Source organism: Pleurodeles waltl, chromosome 10 (genome assembly GCF_031143425.1).
Source record: "Pleurodeles waltl isolate 20211129_DDA chromosome 10, aPleWal1.hap1.20221129, whole genome shotgun sequence".
Taxonomy (NCBI): domain Eukaryota; kingdom Metazoa; phylum Chordata; class Amphibia; order Caudata; family Salamandridae; genus Pleurodeles; species Pleurodeles waltl.
Genome location: NC_090449.1, coordinates 22,548,798 through 22,572,219, shown reverse-complemented (window position 1 = coordinate 22,572,219; position 23,422 = coordinate 22,548,798). Strand labels below are relative to the sequence as shown.

Genomic DNA, 23,422 nt, shown 5'->3' with positions numbered 1-23,422 from the left:
CTTCCAGAAGAGAGAGGTGTAACACTGCTTAACCCGGTCCAGAAGAGAGTAATGTGGCCCTGTCTACTCCACCCTTGCAGAAGAGAGAAGTGTAACACTGCTTACCCAACCCAGAAGAGAGTAATGTGGCCCTGCCTACTCCACCCTTGCAGAAGAGAGAGGTGTAACACTGCTTAACCCAACCCAGAAGAGAGTAATGTGGCCCTGCCTACTCCACCCTTGCAGAAGAGAGAGGTGTAACACTGCTTAACCCTGTCCAGAAGATAGTACTGTGACCCTGTCTACTCCAACCGTCCAGAAGAGAAAAGTGTAACACTGCTTGACCCTGTCCAGAAGATAGTACTGTGACCCTGCCTACGCCACCCTTCCAGAAGAGAGAGGTGTAACACTGCTTGACCCTGCCCAGAAGAGAGTAATGTGGCCCTGCCTACTCCACCCCTTCCAGAAGAGAGAGGTGTAACACTGCTTGACCCAACCCAGAAGAGAGTAATGTGACCCTGCCTGCTCCACCTTGCCCAGAAGAGCAGCGTAGCCCTAACTACTCCCCTATACACTGTGGAGGCTAATGTACCCCTGCTGACTCCACCCTCTCCAAGTGAGTGTCATCAGTAGTACACTACCCCTGTTGAACCATAACCCTACTTTGCCCTACTCAGAATAGTGTAACCCTTTATTTTCCAACCTGTCCATACCAGAATAGTGTAATCCTGCCTACCCACCCAGTCTAGAAGAGAGTAGTGTAACCCTGCCTACTCCACCCTGTCCATACCAAAGCAGTGCGGCCCGCCTACCCTTCCTATCCAGAAGAGAGTAGTGTAACCCTGCCAACTGTACCCTCTCCGTACCAAAGTAGTGTAATCCCACCTACCCAATCTGTCAGAAGAGAGTAGTGCAACACTGCCTACTCCACCCTGTCCATACCAAAGTAGTGTAATCCCACCCACCCAATCTGACAGAAGGGAGTAGTGCAACACTGCCTTTCCCATCCTGTCCAGAAGACGGGCATGTAATCCTGTGCCTACTCCACCCATCTCAGAAATCAGCAGAGTAAACCTGCATACTCCACCCTGCCCACAAGGGAGTAGTGTGACCTTGGCCACTTTAGCTACCTAGAGGATTTGTGTAACCTGGCCTCTACATCTGTCTAGAAGAGTAGTGTAACCCTGCCTGTGCCTAACATGTGACTGACCCTGCCCCAGCTTTGCCAGAAGTTTTGTTGCAACACAAAAGGATGATGGACAGAGTGCTGAAACCTTTAATCCATTGTTCTTTTGCTCACCATGCCAACCCAGGTTGGATCCAGCCATATGCAAATCAGTCTTGACCCTGTTCCTCATGGGAACAGTCTAGCCTGCAACTGTGGGAAACATGGGGGCAGGGTCAAGACTGATTTGCATATGGCTGGGCCAAAACTGTGGTGGCATGGTGGACAAAAAAATGATGGATTAAACCCAGGTCTTTGTGACTGGGGGTGAATGTTTGCATTGTTCAGCACTCTGTCCATCATCTGTTCTTTTTGCTTTTGTCACCCTAAGTGGGAAGGGTATGCCCACATGTGTGTCCCGCGCTCACTGCGCCCCTGGATTCAAGCTAGCCTGGCTGATGAGGGGTGATACCCTGAAACTGGTCCCAGGATGCTTGTTTATAGTCCAGGGAGGACCTGGCCAGGCATTCCGTCCGTCATCTGTTCTTTTTGCTTTAGAGGTTTTGTTGTAGCACAAAGATTCTTTCCCCATCAGAGTCTACATTCACAGCCTGAGTGACTTCCCTTGCACTAGATTATTTCAGTGCCATGTGTCCTTACCTTCTGAGCTGAAATCTTGCGGAAGCAGTCCAGGGTGTTCTTGTACAGTGGGGGCTGCCCTGGAAGAGGTCTCGCCTGTGTCTGCATATTCACCTGGTGGAACAGAGACAAAAGGCATTAAAGAGCCAGCCACAGATGTGTGTAAATGAATTCTGGAGTCAGGAGCAAGTCATGTCTATGATCTTACTCACAAATTGACAAAGCTGCTGCACCAAAAGCCTGCAGCTAGTAAACCATAGTTATATTACTGATACTGGGAGAGAGGGAGAAGCACGTGGGGTGAGAGTAGGAGAGAGAATGTAGAGATGGACAAAAGAGAGAGGGGTGAAGGGAGCTGGCTGAGTTGAACATTTCTGCCAGACCTGCTTTTGGTTTCCATTCAGGGCCTGCATCTTTCATTGGATTTGAGTGGTCATCCACCTTTCTGATGTTGATGGGAGAACTTGGTGACCTTTGCTGGAATAACGTAGTCGAGGTCTGATGGTAGCCAGTGGTGGACCTGCTGAACTGAGCTCACTGGGACGTTTCACAATGACGGTGAGTTAAGTTGAGAATATAAAGTAGTAGGGCCAGGCATTGTCATACTCCAACAGATGTTTTGACACTTGTGACTGGAGATTTAAATTGGATCTGGAGCATTGACTGAATTTTATTAAGTCTTCAGGTCACACGTTATTTGCTAATAACTCTTATAATGTTCTCAGGGTAAATATTGTGTCCAGGGTAAATTGGCTGTTAGGGTGGCGCCAATGACCATTTAGGCTAAGTTCAGCCAAATCATGTTGGGTACGGGTGTTTGGATATGGGTTATTCATGTTTGTTGACCCCTGGATTGAGGTCTCCATTCTGCAGATTGGGCTTATCGCAGGGATAAAGTTGTGAAGTGGTCAGAAAGTGTGGAGTGTGAGGAAGGACACTGGACGAACTGTGAATCACACTCTGGAGTGCTGCGGTTTACAATAAATTTGTAAATAGCGATACTTTGTTGACAGCTGTCCCTCCGTTACGTTTGTTTGTTGTGCAGGTTCTCCCGAGGACCTTGTCGCTGGCAGGTTTGGCTTCATGTTGGACTGGTCTGTTTTGATCCTTTAGCCTGTTTCAGTGATGAAGGGCAGGTCAACATCCGAGTGTGAAAGATGATCATAGATGTTAATGTGGTTGTTGTTCACCTATGTGTAGATGAGGACTCGGGAGAGTTGGTGAGTCGTCTCTGATACTATAAGAGTGACTGTGAGAGGTGAGCTGGTTAGTTGGGACTGGAGGGGCGCGGGCAAAGCCATTCTGAGTCAATATTCAAGTAAGGTAGAGTAAACAATTTTCAATAATAATAAATGTAGTTTGATATTCTTTGTGTAAGAGTGGGCAGAGACTACTTACTAATTGTTGTGCACATTTATTTAATGCAGTTGGAAAAAAAAGGAAAGCCTCTAATTGTGCGGTAGCAGAGAACTTAGGCCATCCAGCACGCGTGTCGCCCCTCAATGGCACGCAGGTCTGCAGTGTTTTCAAAGGTAAGATGGTTTGTATGTCAAGAAGAGTGTTATGCTTAGTCTCACATGTATTGTAGGTGAGCCCTATTAGTCTGTCCTTGGGGTCCCAATCTAGATGTTCATGCTTGTTTAATGGTGAACCTTTGAAAGAGTGGTCCGTATCTTCCATTAGTAGCGGTCTGTTAAGTCCCTATGGTCCAGTCAAAAGTGTATGAACACACTTTGCTATTAAGCAAGCACGAATATCTAGTACGTTGAGAGTGCAGAAATCTCCCCCAGTTCCTTGTATCCTTGAAAATGCAGCAACTACTCCCACACCGTGTGTTCCTTTGAGATTGCAGTGATCTCCCTGAGACCTCTATCCTTGAGGGTTCAAGGATCTCCCACAAACCATTTGCATTCTTTACAATGCAGGGTTCTCCATCTAAACCTACTGTGCTCTTGACAATTCAGGGATCTCTCAGAGACCTTGTGAGTCCTTGAGAATGCAAGGATCCCCCCCTCCCAGATGCAGTGTCTCCTTGAGAGTGAGGAATCTCTCAGACACAGGGTGTCCTCAACAGATATTGGATGTTCTTAACAGTGCAGGGGGGGGTTCATGTGTCCTTAACAATGCACTGATCCCCCTGAGTGTTTGTGTATTGTTGAGACTACAGGAATCTCCTCCATACCCCACCTGTAATTGACCCATCTGCAATGAATTTCATTTAAGACACGGAGGCTGATATTATGCATTATTCCTTTACTGCTATCCATGCAGCACTTAAAAGTATAAGCATCATAAAAGAAACTTTCCAGAGCAGAACATGCATCACATAATAATAAGACCATGTCAACAACAATCTTTCTCCTGTAAATGTGAGTCCCAGTCAGATCCATCACAGTCGGACAGAGGCAAGGAAACCCTTGAAATAAAACTTCCCAAATAATAATCTTTTTATGCCAGTTAACCATTCCAATCATTCCAATTACTGGTTATTCTCTGGAAGAGAGAGAAAATCATTGAAGCACCCGAAAGGGTAGGAATATTCAACAACAAGGCAGTAATAAGCTAAGAATGAACTTAAAATGTAAGCTCTTAAACACAGAATAAACAAAGTGCAATCATTTAACCTTTTTTTATTATTTTTTTATTTTTATACACTAGTGTTGGGAGGGTGGGATTTTGTTAGCCTCCGTGTCTTTAATGAAATTCAGATTCTTTTTTCATTTAATTTGGAGAATCGCTATTTCATTACAAGGCCAGAGGCTCCCATTATGCATGTTGGTAGCCCCTCAGCACCACATCAGACAAATGCTCAATAGGTTTACAGTAAAACGTAGAACATGTTGAAGCATTAGACCAGTCAGCAGCTCTTCACATATCCTCTTGCCTACCACCTTTAAAAAAGGATTGGCTAGCCCTTGCACCCCTCCTAGAATGAGCGTGGAATCTCTGTAAGTCAATGCCAGCTGACTGCATAGACTATTTCACCCATCTACCAACAGTTGCTGCAGTATCTGCTTTTAAAGGCTTGACAAAGGAAATTAATAACTGGTCTGTGACGTGAGGACAGAATTTGCCCATTCTGGCATCTTATTCCTTCATACAATCCACAAAACATAGCTTTTTGTATTAGTCAAATCGTGGCTAAAAAATCGAAGCAGACATAGTTTTAGTTCTTCTTGTAATCTCAAAGGTAACTCCACAATTGTCATAAACTCTGTTACTTACCTCCAAAGCTTTGACGCCAGAGACTCGTCTACATGAAATTAAACAAAGTAAAGAGGTCAACTTCATGGAAAGTCTCTTTAGATCAAGGAATCTATTACCAGGCCAGAACGTAAACATAGAGAGGACTAAGTTAAAATCCCATAGAGTATCATACCTAGGCTTTGGAGGTCTCCTCAACCTGATGCTTTTAGGCACTCTACAAACTAAGATGTTCTTACCTACCGTGCTGCCATCGACCACACTATGACCTGCAGAAATTGCAGACCTACAGCAATTTAGTGTTAGGTATACAAGGCCTCTATCAAACCGCTCTACGAGGAAGTTAACTACCTCCACCATAGGTGCTTCCACAGGATCCAGGTCACGCTCCGAGCACCAACGAACCCATAATTTCCATATCCCTCTGTATCTACAGTGGGTACCTGGACCCCAGGATTCCTCCAGGAGATGTTCATCTCTTCCCATAAGGCCTGACATTTCTGTAGATCTCCTAATGCTCTCCAAGCAAGAAGATTCAAAGTCCCATTCAGCACCGGAGGGTGTTCCTCTCCAGCTCCAATTAGTAAAAGGCCTTTCTCTACAAGAAGCAAAAAGGGTATGTCGCAAACTAGTTCCAGGGTCATTGGAAACCATGCTTAAGAAACCCAAAATGGAGTTATTAGAACAAGTGAATACTTCTGCCTCACCTGTAGGAAAGTACCATCTTGCCTGGCATGTTACCCCCATATTTCACTGTATATATGTTGTTTTAGTCTATGTGTCACTGGGACCCTGCCAGGCAGGGCCCCAGTGCTCATAAGTATGTGCCCTGTATGTGTTCCCTGTGTGATGCCTAACTGTCTCACTGAGGCTCTGTATGTGAGACGTAGGATCGTTTGTACCATCAGGCCTTGCTGACAACCTCCGGTGTGTATGTACAACGCCTGTCACTAGCTGAGGTTGACCAAAGGCTAAGCCCTGTGTCAAACTTGTCCTATATAGGCTTGGAGATCGTGGGCCGGCGGAGGTGATTCTTGCGGACGGTCGGGTGCAGAGCCTTGTGGGAGCTGAGGCACCCAGCTCAGGTCCTCATGCGGACTGGATGCAAGGACTGACCAGAGGTCCTCATGCAGATTGGATGCAGGGTCTGACCAGAGGTTCTCATGCAGATTGGATGCAGGGTCTGACCAGAGGTCCTCATGCAGACTGGATGCAGGGTCTGACCAGAGGGTCTGACCAGAGCCCCTCATGCAGACTGGATGCAGGGTCTGACCAGAGGTTCTCATGCAGACTGGATTCAGTGTCTGACCAGAGGTTCTCATGCAGACTGGATGCAGGGTCTGACCAGAGGTCCTAATGCAGACTGGATGCAGGGTCTGACCAGAGGGTCTGACCAGAGCCCCTCATGCAGACTGGATGCAGGGCCTGACCAGAGGGTCTGACCAGAGGGTCTGACCAGAGCCCCTCATGCAGACTGGATGCAGTGTCTGACCAGAGGTTCTCATGCAGACTGGATGCAGGGTCTGACCAGAGGTCCTAATGCAGACTGGATGCAGGGTCTGACCAGAGGGTCTGACCAGAGCCCCTCATGCAGACTGGATGCAGGGCCTGACCAGAGGTTCTCATGCAGACTGGATTCAGTGTCTGACCAGAGGTCCTTATGCAGACTGGATGCAGGGTCTGACCCGAGGTTCTCATGCAGACTGGATGCAGGGTCTGACCAGAGGTTCTCATGCAGACTGTTTTCAGTGCCTGACCCGTGGTTCTCATGCAGACTGGATGCAGGGTCTGACCAGAGGTCCTCATGCAGACTGGATGCAGGGTCTGACCAGAGGGTCTGACAAGAGCCCCTCATGCAGACTGGGTGCAGGGTCTGACCAGAGGTTCTCATGCAGACTGGATTCAGTGTCTGACCAGAGGTTCTCATGCAGACTGGATGCAGGGTCTGACCAGAGGTTCTCATGCAGACTGTTTTCAGTGCCTGACCCGTGGTTCTCATGCAAACTGGATGCAGGGTCTGACCAGAGGTCCTCATGCAGACTGGATGCAGGGTCTGACCAGAGGGTCTGACCAGAGCCCCTCATGCAGACTGGATGCAGGGTCTGACCAGAGGTTCTCATGCAGACTGGATTCAGTGTCTGACCAGAGGTTCTCATGCAGACTGGATGCAGGGTCTGACCAGAGGTTCTCATGCAGACTGTTTTCAGTGCCTGACCCGTGGTTCTCATGCAGACTGGATGCAGGGTCTGACCAGAGGTCCTCATGCAGACTGGATGCAGGGTCTGACCAGAGGGTCTGACCAGAGCCCCTCATGCAGACTGGATGCAGGGTCTGACCAGAGGTTCTCATGCAGACTGGATTCAGTGTCTGACCAGAGGTTCTCATGCAGACTGGATGCAGGGTCTGACCAGAGGCTTTGACTGAGATCATTAGACATGTCATCAATGATGTAATTTCACGTCATGAGTGATGCAATATGTGAGGTCACAAGCAGAGCATGATAGGGGCACAAGTTGTAGTTATTTTACTAAACTATTACTGGCATATTTCAGTGGTGTTTGAGTTTTTTAATGTGGGCTCGTGTCTCATTCCTACACCTATCTACAATGACAACTATTATTTGTATATTTATACAAATATTTCTTAACATATTTAAATCTGACTTTTGTGGATGACTGTGTGTATATACATATATATACGCCCATATAACGTCATATTTAAACATTTTAAGCAAACAACACTGCTTTGCAGTTAAAGACATTAACATGTGAAGTAAGCTGCAATGCCTGTTTGCTCTTTGAGTGGCCTCTAGGCACATTCGGCTGCTGCGGTGCTGGGGCCCGAGGGGTTGGGGACGGGACCAATAGATCTGTGGCACCGGCCCATCATCGCCCGCGCCCCCCCATCCAGGAGACTCCACCCGGAGGCGCCGTTGCTTATTTGGAAACACTTGATTTTTGGAAAGTTTTAGAACATGGCCTTTAGTTCCTACAATTCCCCTTTTTTAATCTAATATAACTTTCTATAAACATGACAACATGCAAAAATATATAATAACAGGAAAATATGCACCAACGTGATATCACCTTTAAAAATATCATCAAATAAAATGACATAGTTCATACCGATATACAACACCCCCTGTGTGAATCTACGATAGAACAAATAACATAAAACACAGCACGATACCACCCGGTGATATAACACCCTCACTCCACGTCACGGACAGGACACACCACGCAGCGGGACTCAAGCACTTACCTTGATGGTGTCCAGGGGCTGCCCCGCCAGGATCAGGCAGACCCCCCCGGCACCCCCCGCAAAGAAATTCTTCACGGGGGACACCGCCTCCCCCTTCCCCTTCTGTGTCATCTCCGGGTGCCCCTGGCACGGTGGGTGGATGGAAGCGAGGAGGTCACAGGGGCCTGGCAGGAGAGACCTGTTGGATAGAAGGGAGAGGGCCTGTGGGCCTGGGAGGAGAGACCTGTTGGATAGAAGGGAGAGGGCCTGTGGTCTTGGCAGGAGAGACCTGTTGGATAGCAGGGAGAAGGGCCTGTGGGTCTGGAGGAGAGACCTGTTGGATAGAAGGGAGAGGGGCACGGGGGCCCTGGGAGGAGAGACCTGTTGGATAGAAGGGAGAGGGCACGGGGCCCTGGGAGGAGAGACCTGTTGGATAGAAGGGGGAAGACCTGTGGGTCTGGGGGTCTGGGAGGAGTGACCTGTTGGATAGAAGGGGTAGGGCCTGTGGACCTGGAGGGAGAGACCTGTTGGATAGAAGGGAGAGGGGCACGGGGGCCCTGCCCGGAGAGACCTGTTGGATAGAAGGGAGAGAGCCTGTGGGTCTGGGAGGAGAGACCTGTTGGATAGAAGGGAGAGGGCACGGGGCCCTGAGAGGAGAGACCTGTTGGATAGAAGGGGGAGAGGTACGGGGGCCTGGGAAGAGAGAGCCGTTGGATAGAAGGGGGAGGGCCTGTGGGTCTGGGAAGAGAGACCTGTTGGATAGAAGGGAGAGGGCCTGGGAGGAGAGACCTGTTGGATAGAAGGGAGAGGGCCTGTGGGTCTGGGAGGAGAGACCTGCTGGATGGAAGGGAGAGGGCCTGGGGGCTGAGAGGAGAGACCTGTTGGATAGAAGGGAGAGGGCCGGGGGCCCTGTGAGGAGAGACCTGTTGGATAGAAGGGAGAGGGCCTGGGGCCCTGTGAGGAGAGACCTGTTGGATAGAAGGGAGAAAGCCTGTGGGTCTGGGTGGAGAGACCTGTTTGATAGAAGGGGGAGAGGAACGGGGGCCTGGGAAGAGAGAGCCGTTGGCTAGAAGGGGGAGGGCCTTGGAGGAGAGACCTGTTGGATAGAAGGGAGAGGGCCTGTGGGTCTGGGAGGAGAGACCTGTTGGATAGAAGGGGGAGGGCCTGTGGGTCTGGGAGGAGAGACCTGTTGGATAGAAGGAAGAGGGCCTGGGAGGAGAGACCTGTTGGATAGAAGGGGGAAGACCTGGGGGTCTGGGAGGAGTGACCTGTTGGATAGAAAGGAGAGGGCCTGGGAAGAGAGACCTGTTGAATAGAAGGGAGAGGGGCACGGGGCCCTGGGAAGAGAGACCTGTTGGATAGAAGGGAGAGGGTCTGGGAAGAGAGACCTGTTGGATAGCAGGGAGAAGGGCCTGTGGGTCTTGGGGTCTGGGAGGAGAGATCTGTTGGATAGAAGGGAGAGGGTCTGGGGCCCTGTGAGGAGAGACCTGTTGGATAGAAGGGAGAAAGCCTGTGGGTCTGGGTGGAGAGACCTGTTGGATAGAAGGGGGAGGGCCTTGGAGGAGAGACCTGTTGGATAGAAGGGGGAGGGCCTGTGGGTCTGGGAGGAGAGACCTGTTGGATAGAAGGGGGAAGACCTGTGGGTCTGGGGGTCTGGGAGGAGTGACCTGTTGGATAGAAGGGGGAGGGCCTGTGGGTCTGGGAAGAGAGACCTGTTGGATAGAAGGGAGAGAGGCACGGGGGCCCTGGGCGGAGAGACCTGTTGGATAGAAGGGAGAGGGTCTGGGGGTCTGGGAAGAGAGACCTGTTGGATAGAAGGGAGAGGGTCTGGGGGTCTGGGAAGAGAGACCTGTTGGATAGAAGGGAGAGGGGCACGGGGCCCTGGGAGGAGAGACTTGTTGGATAGAAGGGGGAGGGTCTGTGGGTCTGGGAGGAGAGACCTGTTGGATAGAAGGGAGAGGGCCTGGGAAGAGAGAGCTGTTGGATAGAAGGGAGAGCAGCACGGGGGTCTGTCAGGAAATGAGGGTGAAACCTCGACCAGGCTCAGACGCTGCTAGCCTGCTACAGACCACCAGCCCTGGGACCACCCTCTGAAAGAGACCCTGGTCTCCGAGGCCAGTGCGCCACCCTCTCAAGGAGAGGCACTGGCAGGGTGGCAGTGCCCGGGCTAGAATACTGATCACCCAAGAGCACCATAGGAGAGGCCCCGGCTCTCAGTCCTGTCCCGCCTCTGACAGAGGGGCCCTCCCCGTGCCCTTTAATCACTCAGTCGCGCGGACTCTGCCCCCCTTCCCACATGTTCACTTTAATGAATGACTTGTTCCTAGTTGTACCTCAGTGCCTCTCCTGCAGGGAGGGCGGGCCCTGGGTGCGCTCACCCCGCAGGCAGACAGGAGGTGCTGCTCGTGCCGTGATAAGCACACGTGTACCCCAAGGGGTGTCTGTCAGACCGCGCCCCGCCAGGGCTTGGCAGCAGCCTTATATGGCAGCCCCGGGCTGGGCCTCAGTTCTTTATCACTGACAGACACCGGCTGCCAGAGACGTGGGGGGGGGGGGGGTAGGGGGTGGGGGTGCACTGTTTTCTGACACTGGTTGTCAGCCACATATTAACGCCAGGCATTGGATTTATAACACTGTCAAATGTCGTCGCCAGACACCGGGTGAGACGTTTATGGGATTGCTGTCAGACAGTGGGTGCCAATACTACTGACAGGCACTGGGTGCCAGCTTTATAACACCGTCAAATACTCGTATCAGACACCGGGTGTGAGCAGTATATGGTGTCTGTCAGGCAGCTGTCAGCCGCATACACAGTCAGGCACTGGGTATCTCGTTTATAACATTGTCAGACACCGGGTGTGGGCAGTATATGATATCCCTGTCACACACTGGCTGTCAGCTGCATATTACAGTCAGACACTGGGTGTCAGGTTTATAACAGCATGATCGTGTCAGACACCGGATGTTAGTCGTATACGGTGTCCCTGTCAGACACTGGGTTGCAGCTACATAATACTGACAGGCACTGGGTGTCAGTTCATAACACTGTCAGATACTCGTGTCAGACACCGTATGTGAGTCGTATATGCAGTGCTTCATTTGTAAATAAGAACGTGCCGGTGCCCAAAGCCCTCCTGTTAAACATGCGGCTGCTGCAATTAAAGGTGCGAACACTAAATACTGAGGCAGCATAATCCTGAAGCCATCTCAGGTCTCTTCTACTAATGTACAGCCACTCCCTGGCCCTTCAGCTCACTCTTGCAGCTTTATACTTTCTCCATTTGTGACACTTTTTTGTGTTTCCCTTCCTCCGTCTTTCCCATATGTGTCTTTTGCAAATGGTCATGTGAGGTGTCTAAGATCATGGAATTGACCCCCCAATCCAAATTTGGTATGGGGGGGCAATCCCATGCACCCTGGGGGCTCCACTGTGGACCCCCAGTACTGCCAAACTAGCTCTCTGAGGTTTCCACTGCAGCCCCAGCTGCTGCCACCTCACAGACAGGTGTCTGCCCTCCTGGGGATTGAGCAGTGCAATCCCAGGAAGGTAGACTAATGTATTTCCTTTAGGAGAGGGGTGTTACACCCTCTCCCATTGAAAATAGGTTTTACAGGCATGGGAGGGGTATCCTCCCTGAGCCTCTGGAAATGCATTGAAGGGCACAAACAGTGCACAGGACACCAGTTCAGGGACCCCCAGTCCCTCCTATGGTGCAAAACTGGGCAAAAAGAAAGGAGAGTGAACACTCCCCTGTCCATCACCCCAGGGGTGGTGCCCAGAGCTCCTCCAGAGTGTCCCTGGCGTTAGCCATCTTGTATTCCAAGGTGTGGGACCCTCTGGGAGCATCTGAGTGGCCAGTGCCAGCAGGTGACGTCAGAGACCCTCCTGATAGGTGCATACCTGGGTAGGTAGCCAATCGCCCTCTCAGGGCTATTTAGGGTCTCTCCTCTGGGTGTTTCCTCAGATTCGGCTTGCAAGACTCCTCCAGGAATCCTCTGCATTCTCTGTTTCAGCTTCTGACCGTCAGATCAACCGCAGACTGCTCCAGGAACCGCTGTAACTGCAACAAAGTATCCTGGACGACTCCTGTGACCTGCAACTTTAGCTCCAGCTCCAGCCAGCATTTGCAACAGTTTCCAAGGTGTGCATGCTCTGAGGACTGCCTGTCTTCATCCTGCACAAGAAGAACCGAAGGAATCTCCCATGGAGTGACAGTCACTTCCCTGCTTCAGCAGGCACCCTTCTGTGATGACAACCGGTACTCTGGGACTCCTTTCCTGTCGACGAGCGTAATACCTGGAACACAGGTGGTGGACTGAAGTGGCCCAGACTGTGCAAAGGTCCAGCTGTCCAAATTTGGTGGAGGTAAGAGTTTGCCTCCCTATGCTGCGACAGTACCCCTATGCTCCACGTCTTCTGCAGCTCCTTGGGCTTCTGTGCACTTCTTGCAAAAGTTATTTGTGCACAGCCTAGCCCAGGTCCCCAGTACTCCATCCTGCGACGCACAGCTCTCTGAGTTGTTCTGCGGCGGCGTGGGATCCTCCAGTGTAGTGCTGTGACGACCACACTTTGCATCTTCCTTGTCACCCTGTTCTGAGACTCCTGTGGGTGCTGCCTGGTCTTCTGATGGCTCTCTGAAGTGCTGAGGGCCACCTCTGTCTCCTCAGTCTGAGTTGAGACCCCCAGGTCCCTCCTGGGTCCAGGCAGCTCCTCTTTGACGCACACCGCATATTTGCTTGAACCAAGGCTTGTTGGTGGAATCCAGTGACGCAAACAGCCTGCATTCAATAACTCGATGTGGGACACCTCTTGCACCAAGCAGGAACCCGCAGCTATCTTCTTTGGTGCACTTCTGTACTTTTCTTCTAACCGGAGAATCCACTTTTGGACCTTCTTCCAGGTGTGCAGGGGCTCCTGTTCTTCCTGGACTCTTCATCGACTTCTGGGCTTGGTGTCCTCTCTCCACAGGTCTTCAGGTCCAGGAATCTACTGTTGGTTGCTTGCAGTCTTGCTTGGTTCTTGCATAATTCTTCATCACGACTTATAGTGTGTTCTGAGGAAACGTGCTGTACTTTACTCCTGCTTCCCTGGGCTCTGGGGTGGGGTACTTTACTTACCTTTGGTGTTTTCCTACATTCCCAGCGCCCCTCTACACACTACACTTGTCTAGGGGGGAATTCGACATTTGCATTCCACTATTTTAGTGTATGGTTTGTGTTCCACCTAGGCCCATTGCAATCTATTGTGTTTTCTACCGTTTGCACTATTCTATGACTGTTTACTTACCTGATTTTGGTTGCTAGTGTATATATCGTGTATAATACTTACCTCCAGAAGGAGTATTGCCTCTAAGATATTGTTGGCTTTGTGTCACTAAAATAAAGTACCTTTATTTCTGGTAACACTGAGCATTGTCTTTCTTGTGTATAAGTACTGTGTAACTATAAAGGTATTGCAGGAGCGTTGCATGTCTCCTAGTTCTGCTACAGCTACCCCTAGACAGCCTAAGCGGCAGTAACACTACTAATCTACTAATAAGGGATAACTGGACCTGGTATAAGGTGTACGTACCCAAGGTACCCACCACAAACCAGGCCAGCCTCCTACAGTTGAATATATGGTTTCAATCATTGGTTTCATTTCGTCACTCTTTAGACATGTAATTCATTTGATTTTTTTAGAAAATATTTCTATAACTGCCCTATATTCTGCCCTTTAGACAGGTGGCATGCCGGGTGCATTATCTGGCCCTGCCTTCCAGACTGTATTCATGGACAACCTCTTTCTGCTTTGTAGTGCAAACTGAACGATGTTTATTATACATAAAACGAAGAAAGGGTTTGAATATAGTGCTGGAGCAGTGCTTAGAATCCCTCGGCTCTTATACACAGTTCGCAGTATTAATCTCTGCTTCGCACTGAGGCAAGCCAGGCTACATTCTTGTGGTGTGAGGGGTTGTCCAGGTCCTCCCAGAACAAACTGCCCATCTCATGAATGAAGCTAGAGTAGGAATCCGGCTGGACCCTGAGAACATGAAGGCATGCCGGGCAGCAGACGCCCACCCTAGGGTTCGTGACCCCTGGCCTGGTCCCAGCCCAGGAGAGGGGCGCAGTGACTTCACACCGGGACGGTGTGCTGGGACCACCCTGTGCCTCTGTGGATTTCCCGGCCTGCTCGAGAGTGACGAGGCTGTCACGCACCGACAGCTTATAATGGGCGAATAGTTAGCGCCCTGGGCAGTCATTAACCAGTTCATCCTTTAAGACCCCGAAAGAGGTCTGTTCTCTTTACAATTTACAACGTTTCCGTTGCGATACTTTATGTGCCTTTTATGAATGTCAGTGCCACAAAGGTGTCGGGTTTTCGTGCCCACCAAACTTTCAGTTTTCCCGCGCTATTTAGGTGGATGTTTAGTTCTGCCGGAGGAAACACTAGACCCACAGCCCCGCAGTCACAGGGTCGTCGGTCTTAGCACGTCAGACGCTGTGACGAGCTCTTCCCTCTTCGGGACCACCAGGGAAAGCCTCGCGGCCCAAAGAGCACACCTCAAAAATGACTCCTAAACATTGGGGGGAAACTCCCACCGTGACAGTAATATGGCTGATACCCAGTGCCTGACTGTGTTATGCAGCTGACAGCCAGCGTCTGACAGGGATACCATATGCGCAGTGCTTAATTTGTGATTGTTGTGTCCGGTGCGGGGCACCAGCAATTATTTTTTAGGGCCAGCGCTTATTTTTCTGCTTCAAGCATTTACTGCGATCAAAAGACACGTATGGGAAAGACGGAAGAAGAGAAAAACGAGAAAGCATCACAAATGGAGAAAGCAGAAAGCTGCAATAGTGAGCTGAAGGGGCAGGGAGTGGCTGTACATGGATAGAAGAGGCCTGAGATGGCTTCAGGATTACGCTGCCTCAGTATTCCGTGCTCCCACATTTAATTGCAGCAGCCGCATGTCTAAAAGGAGGACTTTGGGCACCAGCACGTTTTTATTTACAAATTAATCACTGCACAGAACTCACCTGGACTGACCACACCAGAGTGAACTTCACCATCACAGACGCACAGCACATCATCATTAGGTGTCAGATCTCCTCCCACCACAGCTGTCGCAAGGTCACGGAAACTCAGTGATCAGAGGCCCTCACTACCTCCCAACCCGAGGCCTCAACAGACCTCGGCCAGGCCGTCCAGAACTTCACTGGCTGGATCACCAACAGCGCCAACAGTCGCCCCATTGACACCTACAAAATACAACAATTTAAACATGCCAGCTGGTACACCCCAGAACTCAGGCCCACCAACGCAATTGCCACCAACTGGAGAAATGATGGCGCACCACTAAGAACCCCGCAACAGAGCAGCTCACAAAACAGCCCTCAGCAACTATCAGCGGAACATCAAAGAAGCCAAGAAAGGGGCCATCTCCACCAGCAGAGACTCCACGACCAACCACACAAAGGAAGTCTTCAAAATAGTCAAAGAATCCTCCAACCCCACTGCCATAGAGAATACCATCCTCCCCTCGTAGAACTCTGCAACACCCTCTCAGACTACTTCCACAGAAGATCACCAACATCTACAATTTCAACCTCCATCCCGCCACCCTCAACCCCAATGAGCTTTTCGCTCACTGCCCTGACCATCTCAGCCATCATGTCTTCCATCCACTCGGGGGGGGCACCGACCCGTGCCCCTACCACCTCTACAACCTCGCAATGAATCCAATCAGCACGCAACTCACAAGCATCATCAACACCTCCATCTCTACAGCAACCTTCCAGCATAAATGGAAACACGCTGACATCCGACCCCTTCTAAAGAAAACCTCCGCCGACCCCAGCAATCTCAAAAACTCTTGTCTGATCTTCCTGCTCCGCTACCCAGCCAAAGTACTGGAGACAGCCAACAACCAGCAACTCACCGAATTCCTGGAAAAAAAAAAAAACACCTACTGGATGTCTCATTATCAGGATCCTGTGCGAACCACAGCACTGAAAGCACGCTGATCTCCCCCACAGACATCATAACACTCCTCGTCCATGGAGAAACTGCGGCCCTGATCTTCCTCGACCTGTCTGTGGCGTTCAACATCGTCTCCCACAACAGTCTCATCAACAGACCCTACAACATAGGCAATACAGCAAGACGCCCTCAAGTGGATCGCATTCTTCCTTACAGGTCGCACACAGAGCATCCGACTGTCTCCCTCTACACCCAAAGGCATCAGATGTGGCATACCACAAGGATCATCCCTTTACCCCACCCCATTCATCATCTACACGACTTCCCTTGCAGACGTCGTCAGATCCTACTCAACGTAATTTCCTACGCAGACAACACTCAACTGATCCTCTCGCTCACCAGGACCCCTCCAACGCCAAATACAGCTTACGCAACGCCATGACCAACGTAGCCAAATGGATGAGAGACAACTGCCTCCAACACAATTTCCCACAAAACCGAAGTAATGATCTTCAGAAAGAACACCTCAGCATGGGGCCAAAGCTGGTGGCCTGCCGAAGTTGGACCTAGACCCACACCTATCGACCATGCACGCAACCTCGGCATCAACCTAGACAGCCAATTGACCATGAAACGACAAGCCAGTGCAGTGTCCTCCTCCCGCTTCCACATACTTTGCTTGCTCTGCAGAATCTTCAGATAGATCCCAAATAACACCAGAAAATCTGTCACTCAGGCCCTCATCCCCAGCTGCCTTGACTGTGGCAACACCCTCTACGCCTCCCCAAACGAACCCATATCACACCCCACCTGAGAGACCTCCACAGCAGCTCTTTCTCATTCATCGCTGCCAAGATCTGGAACAAACTTCTCCTCCAGCTCCGTACAACCCCTTGCTGGCAGACTTCTGTAGGAGACTCAAGACTTGGCTCTTCGACGAGACACACCACCCAGCTACCCCTTTGGGTGACAGTGTTGCACTTTTCAAATGCTGATTGATATGAATGGGTCTGAGGAAAATCTTCCAAAACAGGTTACACAGTGTTCAAAGATCCACATAGTCTTTATATTTCCAATGAATTGTGTTCGTCCTGAGGTGGGTGTAGGAGGCTGGCCTAGCCTTATAGTGGGTACCTTGTGGTACTTACACCTTGTGCCAGGTCCAGTTATCCCTTATTAGTAGATTAGAGGTGTTCTAGCAGCTTAGGCTGATAGAGGTAGCTATAGCAGAGCAGCTTAGGCTGAACTAGGAGACATGCAAAGCTCCTACCATACCACTTATATCACTTAGCACTATATCATAAGAAACACAATACTCAGAGTTACTAAAAATAAAGGTACTTTATTTTTGTGACAATATGCCAAAAGTATCTCAGAGGATATACTCCCTTAGGAGGTAAGTAATATACACAAAATATATACACACAAACCAAAATCAGGTAAGTAAACAGTTAGAAAAGTAGTGCAAACACTGTAGGACACAATAGAATGCAATAGGGGAAAATAGGCCTAGGGCAACACAAACCATATACTCCAAAAGTGGAATGCGAACCACGAATGGACCCCAGGCCTAGTGTACTGTGTAGAGGGTCATTGGGAGTGTAAGAAAACACTAAGGGTGTCCAAGATACCCCACCCCAAGTCCCTGGAAAGTAGGAGTAAAGTTACCCTACTACCCCAGAAAGACAGTAAAGTCGAGATAGGGGATTCTGCAAGGACAACAACTGACTGCAAAGCTCTGAAGATGGATTCCTGGACCTGTAAAGGAAGGGGACCAAGTCCAAGAGTCACAAAGGTGTCCGGGGGGGCAGGAGCAAAAGGTGCAAAAGGGCTGTCTCAGGGTGGAAGAAGCCAAAGATTCTGCAACAACGGAAGGTGCCAGGAACTTCTCCTTTGGTCAGAAGATGTCCCACGGCGTGCTGGAGGATGTAGCGTTTCCACGCAGAAAGACCACAAACAAGCCTTGCTAGCTGCAAGAGTCACAATTGAGGATTTTGGGTGCTGCCAGGGCCCAGAAAGGACCAGGAGGTTGCCCCTTGGAAGAGGAGACAGAGGGAGCGCTCAGCAACACAGAGAGCCCACGCAGAAGCAGGCAGCACCCGCAGAAGCACCTGAACATGCGTTCAGAAGATCTGAGCACAACGGTTCACTCAGCACAACAAAAGAGAGTCCCACGAAGTCAGAGTCCAACTGAGCGAGTTGGGCACTGCAGGACAGAGTGCTGGGGACCTAGGCTAAGCTGTGCATGAAGGAAGTCTTGAAAAAGTGCACAGAAGCCGGAGCAGCTGCAGTTCACACAGTACACAGGATTACTGTCTGGCGTGGGGAGGCAAGGGCTTACCTCCACCAAATTTGGACAGAAGGGACACTGGACTGTCAGGGACACTTGGACCCAGCTCCTGTGTTCCAGGGACCACGCTCGTCAGGATGAGAGGGGACCCAGAGGACCAGTGATGCAGAAGTTTGGTGCCTGCGTTGGCAGGGGGAAGATTCCGTCAACCCACGGGAGATTTCTTGTTGGCTTCTAGTGCTGGGTGAAGGCAGACAGCCCTCAGAGCATGCACCACCAGGAAACAGTCGAGAAAGCCGGCAGGATGAGGCGCTACAATTTTGTTGGTAGTCTTCTTGCTACTTTGTTGCGGTTTTGCCGGCGTCCTGGAGCAGTCAGCGGGCGATCCTTGGCAGAAGTCGAAGAGGGAAGTGCAGAGGAAGTCTGGTGAGCTCTTGCATTCGTTATCTGGTGATATGCCCACAGGAGAGACCCTAAATGGCCCTCAGAGGAGGATTGGCTTCAGTAAGCACCTATCAGGAGGGGTCTCTGACGTCACCTGCTGGCACTGGCCACTCAGAACTGTCCATTGTGCCCTCACACCTCTGCATCCAAGATGGCAGAGGTCTGGGACACACTGGAGGAGCTCTGGGCACCTCCCCTTTCCTTTGTCCAGTTTCGCGCCAGGGCAGGGCTGGGGGATCCCTGAACCGGTGTAGACTGGCTTATGCAAGGAGGGCACCATCTGTGCCCTTCAAAGCATTTCCAGAGGCCAGGAGAGGCTACTCTTCCTAGTCCCTTCACACCTATTTCCAAAGGGAGAGGGTGTAACACCCTCTCTCAGAGGAAATCCTTTGTTCTGACTTCCTGGGACTGGGCTGCCCAGGCCCCAAGGGGGCAGAGACCTGTCTGAGGGTTGGCAGCAGCGGTAGCTGCAGAGAAAACCCCAGAGAGCTGGTTTGGCAGTACCCGGGGTCCATGCTGGAGCCCCGGGGATGCATGGGATTGTCGGAGTGACAATTCCATGATCTTAGACATGTTGCATGGCTATGTTCGGAGTTACCATTGTGACGCTACATATAGGTATTGACCTATATGTACTGCACACGTGTAATGGTGTCCTGAACTCACAAAGTCCAGGGAATTTGCCCTGAACAATGTGGGGGCACCTTGGTTAGTGCCAGGGTGCCCACACACTAAGTAACTTTGCACCCAACCTTCACCAGGTGAAGGTTAGACATATAGGTGACTTATAAGTTACTTAAGTGCAGTGTAAAATGGCTGTGAAATAACATGGACGTTATTTCACTCAGGCTGCAGTGGCAGGCCTGTGTAAGAATTGTCTGAGCTCCCTATGGGTGGCAAAAGAAATGCTGCAGCCCATATGGATCTCCTGGAACCTCAATGCCCTGTGTACCTAGGTGCCATATACTAGGGAATTATAAGGGTGTTCCAGTGTGCCAATCAGAATTGGTAAAATAAGTCACTAGCCTGCAGTGACAATTTTAAAAGCAGAGAGAGCATAAACACTGAGGTTCTGGTTAGCAGAGCCTCAGTGATACAGTTAGGGACCACACAGGGAACGCATACAGGGCATACTTTATGAGCACTGGGGTCCTGGCTAGCAGGATCCCAGTGACACAGGCCAAAACAAACATACATACAGTAAAAAATGGGGGTAATATGCCAGGCAAGATATGTACTTTCCTACAGTTGGTCTTGCATCTTACAGACAATAGAGACCGAAACATTGACGCCAAGTTTACTTCGTCCCATAGAATCGTTGGATCTTCACCTGTAAATCATTGTCTTCTTGGTGGAAAGATATTAATTTAAATAAGAGTAGACTCAACATATGTTGACTTTTGAGTTTATAACATTGATGCTCAATTAGATCTGGATTAACAAGGTGAATGTTTGCCTGCATTGTTTTTGATGGGCACCCCCTTGATTGTATATATTGAATACAAAGGTTCTCTTTCAATTTGAACATTATGTACGCCTGTTTCTTGAGATTCTCCTCGGAACCGTTCATATAAGAGTTGGATATATGTTCCAGTCATTGGTTTAATTCTAACTGCAGTTCTTTGGACAGGTAATTAATTGATTTGAGTTTTTTAGAAAATATTTCTATAAATGATTCACCTGTTTGCAATTTACCCTTATTCCGGTTGATACCTAAGTTGCAGGGGGTTACTGCGTTGCCCTTTTCTATATCGTATCCTGTCTGAAGGGCAGCATCAGCCGCCTTCATGCTTAGCAAGCTTTATTACATTTCAGTCGTGGCGCAGTAATGGCACCAACGTACAAGCAAGTAATATAACACAGTTATGCTGCACTCATGATGCAAATGTACCGAACGAGTAACATGACGCAGGGATGCTTCACTCATGCATCTTTGGAAGAAGCTATTAATGATGCAACAACAATTGAACTTTCGGAGGAGTGTGCGAAAGAAGTACATAAGGACAGTGGAAGTTGTGTTGTGATTGTAGTAACAAAAAAACAAGTTCCAGTGAAAGAGTTAAAAGATGACTCTAAACAGAGGTATTGTGCAAATAGTACCAATATGAATGGTATTAGTAGCACAAGTGATAAGAGGAAGAATACTTGCTGCTATAGATTTGGACTTTTTTCCCATTAACAAGCGCTAAACATTGCCCGGCTATTGATAAAATATGCAACTGGTGCAAGAAGAGAGCATTTGGGATTGTTGGTGGGTTACTGTGTGTGGTACACCATTATAGCTAATGATAGTTTTAGGAAATTGTGGAGAAAAAGGTGTTTGGGGCCAATAAAATTTAGTTATTAAGGACATAAAATTGAGCATAAATGGTATATTTGGACTGATACGGAGTTTAAGGGATGGAAGACATGGGCTAAGGTTTTTGTAGTGGAAAAGGAAATGTCAATTTTAGGATGGCCACATCAAGATAAACTAGGTATGCGCCTTGATCCAAGAGTAAATCCACCTGTATATGAAGCAGATGAGAATGTGAGTGTGGACTGTAGGTATGCTAAAAGTGAAGAGGAGTACAAAGATGCATTCAGAAGGAACTGGGTAAATTCCATAGTTACTGGTTCTGGATGAGGCATGGTGCCCAGAGTGCTTCGTGCAGCCCTGCCCGACACAGATCCGGCCCTGCCCCTTCTGCCAATGGGCCAGCGGTGCATGAGACTGCGGTGCCCTGTCCAGCGGTGCTTGACTTGAAGGGCCCAGCGGAGCAGTGCAGAGACGGCGGTGCCCAGCGGAGCGGTGCTTGACTTGAAGGGCCCAGCGGAACGGTGCAGAGACGGCAGTGCCCAGCGGAGCGGTGCTTGACTTGAAGGGCCCTGTTCAGCGGTTCTTGACACGGCGGTGCCCTGTTCAGCGGTGCTTGTTTTGAAGGGCCCTGTTCAGCGGTTCTTGACACGGCGGTGCCCTGTTCAGCGGTGCTTGTCTTGAAGGGCCCTGTTCAGCGGTTCTTGACACGGCGGTGCCCTGTTCAGCGGTGCTTGTCTTGAAGGGCCCTGTTCAGCGGTTCTTGACACGGCGGTGCCCTGTTCAGCGGTGCTTGTCTTGAAGGGCCCTGTTCAGCGGTTCTTGACACGGCGGTGCCCTGTTCAGCGGTGCTTGTCTTGAAGGGCCCTGTTCAGCGGTGCTTGACATGTGTCTCCAGGGCACCAGATCCGGCCATGACATGGATCTCACTCGCCACCCGACATGTGGCTGCCGTGCCCTTCGTGCACATCTGTCTTCTCGCTTGCGGGGCCCTCCTGTGCTGCCGTCCCGGGCCCGTGGGTGTCCTCCTTCACCCCTGGAATGGGGCTGGTGGGGCCCTCCTGGCCAGCTCACCTGCTGCCGGACTTGTCGGGCGTACTGCCCTTGCCACCCTTCCCTGCTCCTCTGTGGCCCTTTCCTCCCTTTGTCGGTGTGCCAGGTGGCACCCCACTTCCTGACGGTGCCAGGGTAGTGCCCTTGGAGCCTGCTGTCTCTGCCCTCTCACGCCGGGCACTGTGTTTTTTGGCTTTCTTTCCAGGGGCTGGGCTGGCTGTATCTTTACTGCTAGCCGAAGTAGCTGGCCTTGAAGGTGTTGGACTCCAAAATCCTTGGACTATTGTCCTTGTAGGTCCAGGTTTTGTGGTGGCTGAGGTGCTGGTTGGAGTCTTATGAGATGGAGGGGGTGGGTCAGGTGATGGAAAGAGGTTAATTTTGGAGAGGAAAAACTTTTTAGGAGCAGTGGGAAGGGTAGGTGCAGTGGGTATGGGAGTGGAGGAAGAGGATGTGGTTGTAGGAGAGTGAAGTCTGGTGTCTTTGGGTGCAGGTGCTTGTGACAGAGGCTGTCGTGAGGTGGATGGCTGTTGGGTGGGTGGCTGCCTGCGTTTCTGTGGTTCGGAAGAGAGGGTGACAGACACACTGGGAGAGGACACAGGGGACGTGTAAATGGCAGTGGGGGTGGTGACTGCACGTGTGCGGAGTGTTCTGGTGGGTGTGCTGGTGATGGACGTAGTGGCTGATGATGTTGTGCATGCAAGTGTGAGTGGAGACGTCACAGGGAGGGAGGAGGGAGACGAGGAGGAGGGGGACACAGAGGAGGCAGTGGCTGTTGGCATGTCTGCATGTGGATGTTGCTTGAGTGAATGCTTGTGTGATGTGTGGTGCTTATGTCTGGATGAGCTTCCCTTGGGTGTTGAGGTGTATGCAGGCTGGTCTGTAGGTGTGTCTGGGACAGGCAGAAGTACAGGGGATTGGGTCTGGGTGGAGGAAGTTGGAGGGGGGAGGCTAGAGACAGGGACAATGGGTGCCGTCAGTGCTGAGGCCAGAGCGTTGAACGATCGCTGATGGGCAGCCTGACCCGAATGAATGCCCTCCAGGTATGCATTACTCCGGTGCACCTCCCTTTCTACACCCTGGATGGCATTCAAAAGGGTAGACTGCCCAACAATGAGCGTCCTCAGAAGGTCAATGACCTCCTCACTG

General features: G+C 50.4%; 2 protein-coding genes across 2 annotated transcripts in view; one reads left to right on the top strand and one right to left on the bottom strand.

Moving 5' to 3' along the window:
- Positions 1 to 10,445, bottom strand: part of LOC138260946 (mitochondrial carnitine/acylcarnitine carrier protein-like) — a 79,171-nt gene extending 68,726 nt beyond the window's left edge. Inside the window, exons 1-3 of the mRNA XM_069209493.1 lie at positions 9,616 to 10,445; positions 8,249 to 9,450; positions 1,805 to 1,897 (exon numbers count right to left, since the gene is read on the bottom strand). Coding sequence (XP_069065594.1) covers positions 1,805 to 1,897; positions 8,249 to 8,359 — 204 coding nt within the window. The 5' untranslated portion in view covers positions 8,360 to 9,450; positions 9,616 to 10,445. The remainder of the gene's footprint in view (positions 1 to 1,804; positions 1,898 to 8,248; positions 9,451 to 9,615) is intronic.
- Positions 10,446 to 20,830: 10,385 nt separating this feature from the next.
- The window catches only part of LOC138262290 (fap1 adhesin-like), a 55,141-nt gene continuing 52,549 nt past the window's right edge, over positions 20,831 to 23,422 (top strand). Inside the window, exon 1 of the mRNA XM_069212189.1 lies at positions 20,831 to 21,009. Coding sequence (XP_069068290.1) covers positions 20,831 to 21,009 — 179 coding nt within the window. The remainder of the gene's footprint in view (positions 21,010 to 23,422) is intronic.